The sequence below is a fragment of the Notothenia coriiceps genome, unplaced genomic scaffold, assembly GCF_000735185.1.
Source record: "Notothenia coriiceps isolate Sejong01 unplaced genomic scaffold, NC01 NC01_scaffold00017855, whole genome shotgun sequence".
Taxonomy (NCBI): Eukaryota; Metazoa; Chordata; class Actinopteri; order Perciformes; family Nototheniidae; genus Notothenia; species Notothenia coriiceps.
Window position 1 is genome coordinate 203,960 of NW_011350556.1, and position 13,713 is coordinate 217,672.

General features: G+C 43.5%; 2 protein-coding genes across 2 annotated transcripts in view; one reads left to right on the forward strand and one right to left on the reverse strand.

The window, feature by feature from the left end:
* Nucleotides 1-665: 665 nt before the first annotated feature.
* On the reverse strand, nucleotides 666-6,736 carry LOC104950638 (transcription factor COE1-like). Its single transcript, XM_010777184.1, has 6 exons — nucleotides 6,626-6,736; nucleotides 6,351-6,513; nucleotides 5,481-5,663; nucleotides 3,755-3,946; nucleotides 2,971-3,039; nucleotides 666-1,715 (listed from the first exon to the last, which is right to left on the reverse strand). The coding sequence occupies exons 1-5, from the start codon at nucleotides 6,734-6,736 to the stop codon at nucleotides 2,972-2,974; spliced, it is 717 nt and encodes a 238-aa protein (XP_010775486.1). The 3' UTR covers nucleotides 666-1,715; nucleotide 2,971.
* Nucleotides 6,737-7,775: 1,039 nt separating this feature from the next.
* The window catches only part of LOC104950639 (filamin-A-like), a gene marked incomplete at its 5' end in the record, with an annotated part of 10,161 nt that continues 4,223 nt past the window's right edge, over nucleotides 7,776-13,713 (forward strand). The window contains 4 exons of the mRNA XM_010777185.1: nucleotides 7,776-8,046; nucleotides 8,130-8,267; nucleotides 8,900-9,015; nucleotides 10,322-10,454. Of these exons, the coding sequence (XP_010775487.1) occupies nucleotides 7,776-8,046; nucleotides 8,130-8,267; nucleotides 8,900-9,015; nucleotides 10,322-10,454 (658 nt within the window). The remainder of the gene's footprint in view (nucleotides 8,047-8,129; nucleotides 8,268-8,899; nucleotides 9,016-10,321; nucleotides 10,455-13,713) is intronic.

Genomic DNA, 13,713 nt, shown 5'->3' on the forward strand with positions numbered 1-13,713 from the left:
CCACACACACACACACACACACACACACACACACACACACACACACACTGCGGGGCTGAGGAAGCAGTGGGTTCACCACAAATCAATACATACTTTTCTCCTAGTTGCACACTGGTTATTTAAGACATAGCTGTATAATTGTCCTGCACTGCAAAAAAAGTCCTTCTTAGTTTATATCAAGATATGTATTACAAAATATGAAAATTCATATTTCATCTTTACCTCTTAGGAAGTGTAAAATGGCATGCGAATATTGTGAACTATGGTGTACTTTTAAATAAAGCTGCACTTAAAAAATGAAAAGAAATGAAGTGCAGATTTTAAATAAAGTGAACCTAAGTGGAAGATGTTTTAAAAAGTTCGATTTTAAGACTCATTCAAGATTTAGATTAGGTTTTTTGCAGCGCAGCATTTAAGACACACCATTGGATAATGTTCTCACTCAAGCCGTCAATCACACGAGTAAGTGGGCAGGTAACAAAACACAACACAATCTGATTGGCTGTTCTGAAGAATACAAAAAACTCAAACCAAAAGAAAGAAAACTCATGTGGATTTATGCATTAAGACAAACATTTGAGAAGGCAACTATCACAATAGACAAAGGGAAAATGGCAGCAGTCTTTAAGACATCTTCCCCCTCTCAGGGTGCTGTGGCGATGTCCGACTTTAAAACAGCGCTGATGGACGACTCTGGCAGAGTTGTTGGGTACAATCCTCAACAGTGAAGATGCAGTTGGCACCCTGTTATCACAAACGTTTGCACTTTCTTATGGCCTCTTCGCAGTCCAATCTATTCTGGCTAAGATCTCTAGCAAATCTAATATCTCTATGACATCTCGCATGGTGGGCGTTTCTATTTAGTTGGTTAAGTGGCTGAATTGTATTTCTCTCTGTTGGCTGAAAAACGGATTTTCTCTTTCTAGAAAATGCAGTAGTGCAAGCGAGCTCAAAGCAAACATGGGGGTTTCTTGAAAAGCTAAACTTGCAGCATCAGTCGTCTCAATCCTTCAGGTGAAATGCTGAGAAAGGACTCGCTGTCTGTGTTTGTGCTGAAAGAGTGAATGTGGATTTGGCATAGAAAAAAAGAAGAAACTGTGTGTCTGGTTTGGCTTGTCTGTGTCGGCTGGATTTGATCCTGAATCCTTCAGTCTCTTCTTCATCATCATCACCATCAAGTCAGGTTTTATTCACATTATATTCCTTCATTAATGACCAAACTTCATAAATAGAAAATCCCTCATGTGAGAAACAGCTAGAAGAGGATTATCACACATTAACTGTTGCACGAAAAGAAAACAAATCACTCAAGAGAAGAAGTGATTCTCTCCAAAATAAATACACTTCCTGTGTCCGTGGAGAGTTATAATGTAGGCGTGGCCGTTCTCCTATAAAAGCATCAAGGTGTACAAAGTCTAAACAACTTATTTTCTTTGCAAAAGTCTTTGTTTGTTTTGTTCTTCATCTGTTTTTTCTTGCAGTTGTTTTTGTGTTAGAAAGGGCCTGAGTTGGGTTTGTTCCTTCTGATCGGGACAGCTGCTTCCATCCCCGACCGGAGTCTGACTCGCACAGAAATCCTCCGCCAGGATCAGTGTGCTTGGTTCATCTCGCATGGTTACAAACACACACATACACGCATACACACACACAAACACACACACACACAGTCATGCACTCACACCTTTACATGGGTGGGACGATCATTCCCGGGATTGCTGTTGGGTGGAAAAAGAAACAGAGAGAGAGAAGGGGGGGGGGGGAGAAGAGAAAAAAACGTTTAAAACACAGCCAAATATTTCTCATCATAAAACATTCCCTTGTAAATACATCAATATGTTTTCCCAGCTGTGCAGCTGTGTGACTGCAATGACATTTTAAACATCAACAGAAGAATAAATCAGTAAAATTGAGCGGGGACACATCTCATAAGTTAGAACAGTTGGTGTGTTTTACTGTATGTCCGTGTGTGTGCATGACAGACTGCATCATGGCGTGCGTTGTATTAAAACCCAAGGGATGGGTGTCAACATGTGAGAGCCAGAGCCCAGCCCAAAGTCACGCACGCACGCACGCACGCACGCACGCACGCACGCACGCACGCACGCACGCACGCACGCACACACACACACACACACACACACACACACACACACAAACACACACAGCTGATGAAATAAATGGTTTTACATTTGTTTGTGAGTAAAAAACTTCATAGAATTAATGTTTTTTAATAATGAATCGGACAAAAATCTACAATATTTTTTCCCCTTTTTGTTTTTGTCTCAGGTGCTCACACACATCCACACACACCATAGGAGACAGGTATACTGCCAGCATAAACTGTCAAGAGAGTGGAACAGCTGTCATTGTTGATCGCTCCCCAGTAAGCTGCCAGTGTGTGATCACCGAGTGTATGTGACAGAGGAAAGTGTGTGTATATAGCTGTAAGTGGGGAGTGTTTATTTCAGTTGTGCTTTGAGTTCCCACACCCCCGCACAGGCTCATTCTCACACACACAAACACACACACACACATGAGCAAACGCAAATGCTCACACAGCTAAACAAAGGCTGCGATTTGGAGATATACATTTCTTGTGCCAAATGTCTTCTCTTTTGTCTCTGTAAATATCTAACTTCCTGAGCTTTTCCTCAGCCAATAGGAAGACAAGGAAGAGTTACTAGGCAACAGATCTGTACTGTGTGATGAGATGTATGAGATGGCAAAGTGAGGGGGGGAAGAGGATGAAGACGAGATGATGACACAAAAGGAAGATGGAGGGAGACAAACAAGATCGACAAGAAAGTATGACATGGAAGAAAAGGTTGGGGTGAGAAATCAGGAGAGTTAGTCATTGACAGATAAGAGATGTGCAACAGGCAAATATTCATTACTTTATTGAAATATGTAAGTTTACAAAAAGTTGCGAATGCAATTATTCAACAGAGCTGAAGGAAGAGAGGGACATACTTCAGGTGAAGGCCAGGCCTTGTAGAGAGTTGGCTGTTGAGTACTTGCTAGAGTCCACAAATGTTTGATCTGTTAGAGGGAGGAGAGAGAGGAAGATAGGGGGCAGAGAAATAACAGAGGAAGGGCAAATCAGAGGAATCAAAAAGGAGGGAGAAAGGGAGAGACAGGACAAACTATTAATTCAAAAGTTTAAGCAGTTCAGAAAGCAGACATGATATATTTGTCCTTGCAAGAAACACATATGTCTAAATTGTAATCAGAGATTTAACAATGTTACATGTTGGTATGATGTTTCTATAAGCTAAGCTAGTAGCACCTAGCATGTTAGCATTTGTCGCTTAACAATAAATACAGCTGAGACTGATGTGATTGTCATTAGTTTTGCAAGTGTTTGTTCATAAACCAACCCACTGGACAGGCTTCAATAGGCTAGATGAAAGGGATCACTAAAGTTATTACAACTCATCCTGAAGGGAAACTAAATGATTTGTAAAAATCATGGTAATCCAATCATCAGCTGTTAAGACATTTCACTAAAAACATGTGAATCTCAAGGTGAGGAAAATCCAGAGGATCACCAAAGCCATTGCGATTCACCCTTAAGGGACCATTATTGTCTAACCAAAATGTCAGAACAATCAAAAGAATGGTTGTTGAGATATTTCAGCATCACCAAAGTGCAGGAGGGATGTGAAGCTCAACAGGGACTCAGAGAATCTCCCGGGGAAGTCCTCCCGCTGAGCATCCTCTCACTGACTCACTGGCTGCTGTCATGGTAAATTACCTTGGAGCCCGTTGCCGTTGGTGCAGGAGGGCGGGGGGGAAGAGGAGGGCCGGACCACTGGAGCGAAGGCCGACTTCTGCTTAACGGCCGCCGACACCATGTTGGCCGGGGAGAAGGAGAAGATGCCAGAAGAGGAGGAGCAGTTGGAGGGGAGAGAGGTGGAGGAGGCCATAGTGGGACTGGATGGGACAACTGGGGGGGGTGGTGATTATTTATTTTAGGGGAGAGGGGAGGAAAAAGGAGAAAGAGAGGAGGTGGGATGAAGAAGAAAAGGGTGGATTAAGGATGAGGGTGAGAATAAAGGAAAGAGACAGATTATGGTTAGATTGAACATGATGATCCATTCAATTGTTTCATCAATCACATTCAACATGATACATGTTTTTTAAATGTTATGACAAAGATATTGAAATTAGTAGGGCAGGGTATCGCTACTAAATACCTCAGGTATGAGCCAAATAAACCAGTACCAAATAATATCGAAAGATTTCCCTTCAAACGATACCTGCATTCAATCGTTTCCCAAAAGTGTATCTGTTTTTATGTTTCTTCTCACACTTCAATCCTAACAGACTGTGGTGAAGTCGAGTAAGGTTCAGTGCACCAACTTGAACAAATATATCTCAATTACATGTTTATGGTATAAACAAAAATATAAATGAATAAAATGCATGAGGATTATTTCAGGACTCGTTGGGAATACAAGTGAAGAACATCATTTGGATGGGAAGGAGAGGTGGGAGCATTTGTATGCGTAAATTCACATGAAAGGTGTCGAATAACCAAGGAACAAAGGTTTTGATTGAAATACTTCTTCAACAGTTTTGGTATCACAGTAAGGTGATATTGGGATTGGTAGTCAACAATACCCAGGTCTAGAAATTAGCTTTAGATATGCCTTTTTGGATTTTGGAGAAAATCATTTGTGGACAAAATAGACAGTTTGGGGCTGTAGCCATGTCCAAAAAAAAAATGGTTTTCAGAGTTCGGTATGGAAGAACAAGACTGGCCTGCACAAGATCCTGAACTAAAACCATTTGGGATGAATTTAAACAACCAAAATGCTTCCAAGAAGACGTGGATGCTGTTACAGCAATATATTGAAGCCCATTGTTTAGGAATTAGATGTTTATAATTTGCCTATAAAGTGAAGGTCCCACTGAAGTGTTCTCTTCCAAAGTGAAGTCCTCATTTCCCGGCATCATCACCAGTTAGAAACACATCACATCAACCCCCCCCCCCTTCTTCTCCCTCTTTCTCTGCTTTCTGCAAAATGGAAAAGAGATGCAATCAACCAACAGAGAGAAAAGAGGTGTGGCTGTCAGATGAAAGGTAGCAAGGGAAGGAAAGAAGGAGGCGATGGACGCAGGACAAAATGGAGTTGATGATTGTTTTTGATGACACAGAGACAGTAAGCCCCATGGGGAAATCTCATCTCGGCAGATCTGAGACTTTCACTTCCTGTCCACAGACATGTGTAGGTACACAACGTAAGATCTGCACGTATGTATGCAGTGTTCAGCCCCTGTAATTAAACTGGTAGCTCTGAAACTGAAGAAGCTTGGTGGCAGCTAAAAGTACTCTAAGTAACTTCACCACTGTATGGATCAAGTTCCACCACAGTGAAGTAGCTAATGGCTTGAAAAACATTTGTTTCTCGCCAGGTTTAGTTTGTGACAGAGAGTTTGAGTACCCGAAAGAGGTGTAAATGCACGTGTGAACTTACTAGCATAAGGCGAGTTGGCTGCAGAGCCGTTGAGGAAAGTGGGCGATCCTCCCAGGTTGGTCATGCCGGTGTTGTTGGTGTAGCCGTTCATGGAGCTGGTGACAGAAGTGTAACTGGTCTGCTGAGGCGTGGAGCTGGGAACGTAACCGTGAGGAGACACACTACTGCTGCTGCGCACAAAACCTGCACAAAGAGTTAAGGAGAGGAAGAAGAACGTGTGGTGATTAGACAGTAAAGTGGCATAAAAACAGATTACTCATGTGGTTTCCTGGGTCTGGTATTCATCCGTTCCTGTTTCTTGATCTGGAAAGCACTGGCACCAGAAGTTTAGTTTGCTTCTTTCACATTTCTACATAAAAACACATGCATACAAACGCATTTTCTGTTAGTCCTCTTTCATTATAACAGAATAGATAAGTGTTATCAGATCCTGTCAACACTTTTAACCCTTTAATGGGCATTTAAAATTGTGGAAAATGTATCGATTGCTATTTTCTACATTACACCCATAGTACAGTGTTATCACACCCATATCGCACATTAATAGACCCCTATTTTACACCATTATTACACCCGTATTACACCCATATTACTCTGTTATTATGTTATTATATGTGACACCATTATTTCACCCATGTCGCACTGTTATTAGACCCATATAATACCCATGTAACACCAATATTAGACTGTATTAGGCCGATGTAACACCAATGTAAAAAGCAATATTCCACCCCTATCACACCCATATTACAGCAATATTAACCTACACTGTAATTACACTGTAATTAGACCAATTTTACACATGGACACAGCCTGTCAAATAAATGTATCCCCCAGGATACAGAAACCATTTAAGAGTTAAGTTCTCACCCTGATTACCCTGTGAGGGTTCAGCGACGTTGACGGACAGCTGCCCGGTGAAGGAGTTGACCCCCATCATGCCGCTGTGTGTGGAGCCGGAGAGCTGGCTGTGTCCTCGGGGAACGCTGTATAGAGCTTCTGCAATGTCCGCCGCACGCTTCAGGATGATCTCCTTCAGGAGGAGGAAAAGCACAAAGGAATGATTACCACAAACGTAGCGACTGAGATAACACTCATTCTATTTTTCGCATTTTTGTGGATGTGTTTGTGTGTGTGTTCATTACCTGGTTATTATGGGGTAAACCATAAAGGGCTTCTACCAGGTCAGCTGCTCTCTTTAAAATAACCTCCTGAGGGAGAGAGAAAAAGGAGGCCAGTTTAAATGCAGAAAACATCTGGAATGTAGCCTTCTTGGAAAAACATCAACATTCAGCTTTCAATAACATTTTTAGATCTATGTGAAGACATAAAAGAAGACGTACAATCAAAAACAAAAGTGCAATCGTTCACCCTCCTTCCTCCTCCCAACACACCATCACACAACATCCACTTCACCATCTATTCATGATAAACAAATTGCTCCTCACACTTTTAAAGGTAGATTATCTGCTGTCAAGTCAAGTGCTTTTATGCGTCTTATTTCTGTGTTTCTAAATGACAGGCATTTAGAATATACTCCAAAGTAAATCCAAAGTGCTCTGTAGGCTCTTCTGCTGTGCATTGCTGTTCACCACGGTGATACACTGTGAGGAGGTCTGGAGTGACAGTCATTCAATGGGCTTTAAAAAAAAAAAAGGCCTGTATTTGACTCTGAGGTCACACATTCTTATTCACGTTAATATGATACATTCTTGCTAAATGTAAAGTTGCAATATCCTCCTCCTCATCTTCCCCCGGTCCATTTTCACCTTTTCCTCCAACACTCCTTTCTTCCCGCTTTGCCTCCCTATAGGGAATTGTCTTTCTCATTTTCCCCACCCACTAAACCTTTTACAATTCTCTCTATTTCTCAGTCTCTTTATTGTTTCTCCTCTCTTCCTCACCCGCCCGCACTCTCCGTCTCCACCCCAGGGTCTAAGGTGTCTTGTTTAACAGTTAATGTGTTGTCGCTTCCACAGCGTGAGGCCGCCTGGCGACAGAGAGAAAATTACTCTGTGCTTCACAGTATTAACCCACACTCTGTTACACACACAGACACACACACGCACACGCACACACACACACACACACACACACACACACACACACACACACACACACACACACACACACACACACACACACACACACACACACACACACACACACATATAGTTGGCTGTACTGCATGTGTGCTCCTTTGAATTTGCGCCTGGTAGAACATACTGCATCTCCATCAGTGTGTGTGTGTGTGTGTGTGTGTGTGTGTGTGTGTGTGTGTGTGTGTGTGTGTGTGTAGAGATCAGCATAGCGGACATGACGGCGCAGGTCACCAGCCCGTCTGGACAGGTGCACAAGGCTGACATCATGGAGGGGGAGAACAACACCTACTGCATCCGCTTCGTACCCACCGAGACCGGTGTGCACACCGTGTGTGTGAAATACAACGGTGTGCACGTGCCCGGGAGCCCCTTCCAGTTTACCGTCGGGCCCCTGGGAGAGGGCGGGGCTCACAAGGTCCGTGCTGGAGGGCCTGGGCTGGAGAGAGCAGAAGCTGGAGTACCAGGTTGGTGTGGAGCTGGATTATTAGTGTGTTGTTGTTGTTTTACACAGTGTAACTGACTGCTTTGGCCCCTGCGTTGTTTGCAGCTGAGTTCAGCATCTGGACGAGGGAGGCTGGTGCCGGGGGCCTCAGTATCGCTGTGGAGGGGCCGAGCAAGGCTGAAATTGCCTTTGAGGACCGCAAGGACGGCTCCAGTGGAGTGTCCTACATCGTGCAGGAGCCGGGTGAGGACAGGCGGGACAGAGTCAGGGCCGTGGGAAGTAGGGGTGCTGAGGGTGCTGCAGCACCCCCTGATGGAGGACAGGGAATCTGCACGTCCACAAGATTAAATGGAAATATAATACAAAAACAATGAATTTTCAGCCTTGATGTAACAACATTCATAATTAAGTAAAGATAACACCCTTTTCACCCCGGTTACATTTTCCATTTGCCCTGCACGATGGGTGATGAAAGTGGGGGATGTTGGCTTATCAGGCGCCCGCAGCTCAGAGAGAGAGAGAGAGATTTAAAAAAATAAAATAAACACTTTTATTTAGATTTTCAACAACACTTAAGCTTATTTACCACATTAGAGGGAGAAAAATGTCCTTTTCTTTTTTCTCACACAGAGTTAAAAGCGAGCTCTGTGCTGCTTTTTCCCTCAGTGATTCATTGTCAAGATGGAGCAAAAAATGTCCATGATAATTTCTTTGAATGCCATTTTTTGTTATGCCAAATCAAAACATATTCAATTACATTTGATGTAAAACTGAGAAAAGCAGCAGACCTTCATATTTCCATTTTCGCATGCCCTATTACATTGTTGGTTTTATAATATTGAATGTCTCTCTGACTTGAACCCGGTCCCCTGCAGGAGACTACGAGGTGTCGATCCGTTTCAACGAGGAGCACATCCCCGACAGCCCCTTCCTCGTGCCCGTGGCCTCGCCCTCAGACGACGCCCGGCGCCTCACTGTTGCCAGTCTTCAGGTGAGGCTCTGAGACACACACACATCCATGGTCACACACACCAGGCCGCAGTGCACTGACTCCAATGCAGCAGCAGCAGATCAGAGCCTTTACTCTCCTATTCACTGTATCAGATTAAACAAGTCTAGTTGTAAACACATTAATAGTGTGGAGTTGGGAACAATTTAATGTTTAAAATGAGCTGTCGAAGTTAAGGTGAAGCTTTAAGCAGAGTAGTGACTGTTAGCAGGCCAAGGTGCCGTAGAGCTGCTGCTGCTGCTGCATTGTGAGGCAGTGTGAGGGCTTCTGGGAAACAAGAGGACTGTGTGTGTTTCTCGTGCCTCATTCTAAAGGCTGCCAACAGCCTCCCCCTCTAAAGATAATACAGGGAGCTAAAGGGTTAAAGAGGTCTCACATGGGCTACTTTCCTCTCTTTCTGTTCTTTCTCATATATACAACTCTGTGGAATAAAGAGAGAGAATTCATTCAGTATACAAAAAAAAAAGAAACATCAAAAAATTAGAAATGATCAAATACCAAGTAAACCATCAATTTACGAAGTTAAAATCCTCCTAAATATCTCTCATAATATTAACTTACTGTGAGTATTTACATTTGATTTATTATCAATTATTTTCTTTCGGGTAATGGGCCTCTATATGCACTGAGTGTCTTCACCTGCGTGGACATATCCACAGAGCTGGGTGATGTGGCCTTAATCTGCTATCAAAATATAAATCATTTCATATCTCCATATAGGTATTTGTAAATAGAATAAAAGAAAATAGCCTATATAACCACCTATTTTGAACATAATTGTATCAAGTGAAATGGTATTACAAAATAAATATCTAGCTCCATATATGCACAATTTATTGAGGGCATTGAACTGTAAAACAAGAACTCTAGACACAAAAATGCAATCTTCTAAATATGTTTCCTAAAATGATTTTACATTAGATACAATTTGAGTTGGTATGAGCTTGTTATCACACTAAAAGAGGCATTATTGCGTCTCACAATATGATTCCATTAGAGGCCGCTAATTATTTAGTTCTCTTCTGTTTCTGACACACACACACACACACACCACACACACACACACACCTACCTGCTGTCCGTCTCTGCACAGCCCTCCTCTTTAGCCTTGTTAGCATCCTCCAGGTAAGGTCAACAGTAGTAGAGCTATGTGAATATGATGCTGTGGTGATCATGCATGGAGACAGTATTCAGTAACAGCGTACTGAGTATTGCGTACAGCAGGATCTGGTTGGTGTTAGATAATGGTGATCCAGCGCTGAGTGTGTGAGTGTTTGTTGTCGAGCAGGAGTCGGGTCTGAAGGTGAACCAGCCGGCATCGTTTGCCGTCAGCCTGAACGGGGCGAAGGGTGTGATCGATGCCAAGGTGCACAGCCCGTCTGGAGCTCTGGAGGAATGCTGCGTCACTGAGATCGACCAAGGTAAAAGCGGGGACCACCTGAGCCCCTGCAGGGCCGCACACTAACATGGCCCTCACACTAACATGGCCCTCACACTAACACTTATGGTCCATTTCCATTGCAGGGCCGCGCTCGGCTTAGTACGGTATAGTTAGGCCTTGGTAGGCCAGGCACACTTTATGCTGTGTTTCCATTACAGTTTAGTAGCTGGGGCAGTAACTATAGTAACGCAGTGTAGGCGGAGCCGTGACGCCATCTTCAATGAGAACCACAAAACCAACATCAGCCGTTAGCTGTTAGCCCTCAGCGCTCACAGCTCCTCATATCTGTTCAGAAACTAGACAAAAGTTAAACAAGTACAAACCACAGACTGTCTGTGTCATGGAGAATACAGTCACTGCTTTATTTATGTCTGTATAGGCCGTTGTTGTGAGAGTGGACGGTCGGAGCATATACTGCGTTAGCTTAGCCAAGCTCCATTTAGAAAACACGCATTTTAAAAGGTTTTTCGCCTGCCGTCTGTCTGCAGACTTGTCAAAGCATTAATTCATGGTTCTTACTAACCGGTATCAGTATGTTGTTACTTCGGCATCATTTTGAAACGTGTATTACAATTAAATCACGGTCAAATATGTTCATCTTGTTGTAGTTGTAGCCAGGGGCGGACTGGCCATCTGTAGAACCACAGGCCCTTTAAAAAAAAAAGTGTTTAACGTCATCATTTAAGTTGCGCTGACGGCCGACAGAGGGCGACAGCGGCCGCTAATGCAGTTGTGTGGTTCTTATCTGTCAAAATCACACACGAAGAAGAAAAAAGACCGGCCACACGAAGAGAAGGGATTAGATGCCGCGGCAGACATGGATAAAAATCAAAGAAAACGAAAAGAAAAAGGTGGGTCCGAGAAGGCAAGAGAAAAAAAGGTGAAGTCACTCGCAGGTGAAGCATATACAGGGGTGCACATAAGTGGTATGCATGCGCGGCAACAATCTGAAATGCTTACCGTCACTTGTATCACAAAGCGCATTTGCGTACCGACGTACTTGTGAAGCTTTTCCAGAAGGCGGTTAGATCACCGGACGACAGAGTCGGTTTCCGTGTGCACAGACAGGGCTGCTGTTAACGTCGGTCTGTACAGCAGCACTGCGCTAAAACAGCTGATCACGAACGTTCACACCCTGGTCACGAAGCTCGCACTCAAACCACCACCAGGACTCATTCCGACAGAGTTACTTATATTCACACAGCTTTAGAATCATGCCAAGAGCCAAAAAAAGCACTGAATATACCAAGTTTGGAAGGTTACTATAAAAAAGTGTAATCCTTTACAATTAATATTACCAAATAATAAAAGTAATGTAACCTGATTACTTCTGTTACTTTTGATACACCAAATATCAAATGCAAATGCAATTATACAAGAGAACATAAAATCACTGTCAGTAGCAATGTAGCCTTAGAAAACCAAGATTTATACCAAATTGTATCGTGCTATACCCCACTCCTTCTGTAATGAAAAAATGATCAAGCATGGCAGCAGTGAAAAACGTGTGAGTCAGTGTGTGTTCATGCTATATTTGCATTGTAAGGGTGCACACTGAGTAAGAGATGTCAGAAAATAGGAATAAACTGCTGATAAAGAAGGAGCGCGTGATCACTACTGAAGTTGCTCAGGGTCCTCTATCAGGATTGGCCTCGGTCATGGACAAACTCACACTGTGCAGTCAAAGGTTGAACATCCAATACACACACACACACACACACCACACACCACACACACACACACCACAACACACACACACACACACAGCACCACACACACACACACACACACACACACACCCAACCATATAGGGCGTTTGCAGGCAGCGGGCATGTGGCAACAAGATTGATTCTCCCCTTCCCCTCGTAACTTTTTTCAGACCTCTTTACCCTTTTTCTTTTCCCCAACCTGACGATAACTCTCCTATTGGTCTGTCATCCCACTTCACTTATTGTTTTCCCTCCAGCCCTGTTTATCTTTCTCATCCTCCCCAAATGTGTGCCTCACTGGGTCCTCCCTCTGCGAGCACCACTTCGTACCTACTTCTCCATCACTCCCGTTCTCGGTTCCAGCTCTTTCTGCTGTCTCACTTCGTTTCCAAGCTAGGTGTTTGTTTTACCACTACGAGAGCAAAGGTGTCCATTCTGCACAAAACGGGGGCCAATGACCTCTGCAGCCTAATGGGATCCACTTTTTGCGAAGGGTTAAAATATTTACTGCTCAAATCTCATTTTTTTAATTTGAGCCAAAAATCACTTGACATTTTCAAACTCCAAAGAAAAAGAGAGACCTTTGTTTCACCGTTTAGACTTTACATGTTAAATAAAAAAATAAGCCCACCCAGACTTGTTTATGATTTTACGCCGATGACGAAACGACCAAACAAGTTAAGAAGGACACCTATATGGCAAGGCCCGCCTATTCAGCAAATAGAAATCAATTTGATGTAATACTCAACCCCAAGCGTCCACTACGAGGCCAGTTTAGTGGTGACAGGAAAGAGCACCACTGGGCGGACAACCCCAACCCATTGTCAAGATCACACAATGGAACAAAAAGTAGCTCCCTCCAATCCACAATAGAGTACAACAAACAAAACACAAAATTTATTGTTAAAACAGTGTGGTGGCAGAAACACACTACACACACAACTAGAAGAAAAAACTAGAAACAAATACGATCAGATCGAGCCCCTACTCCCCCATAACGACGGCAACAAGCCGACATATAATCAATGAAATAAAGAAATAAAAAACAATAAGTTTGGGCAAGTATGATAAGAAAAACGGTTGAAACGGCTGTGAGAACGGATCGCGGAAGGCATTCGCCGCGGACGCAACTCCTTAGTTACAACGTTCAGGAGCCTATACCGCAAGGTCAATGGATCCCCCTGAAGTTTGAAACTTGACGCTAAAGGGCACCCCCTTGTGTTGAAAGTGACGACATACGCACAATAGCCCGAGTTTGAAGAGTGAGAATGGTTGGATCCTGCTACGTAGTGGCCTTTTTCTAAGCCGCAGCGTTCCGAGTAGTAGCTACAAAGTCGGTTGCCTCCCCCGTCTTTTCTTGTATCCCTGGATTCGCAGCCTCCTAGACGGCGCCTACCAGGTCCTCATTCCGTCAGAGAAGTTTGCACGTCCTTTTTAAGCTGCGCACGTCTTGTTCAGAGTGTAACGAGTTCCGAGTGAGCATTAACCGGCAGTATCTCAGGCTTGTCGACGCGCGTCCTCCAAAGACTG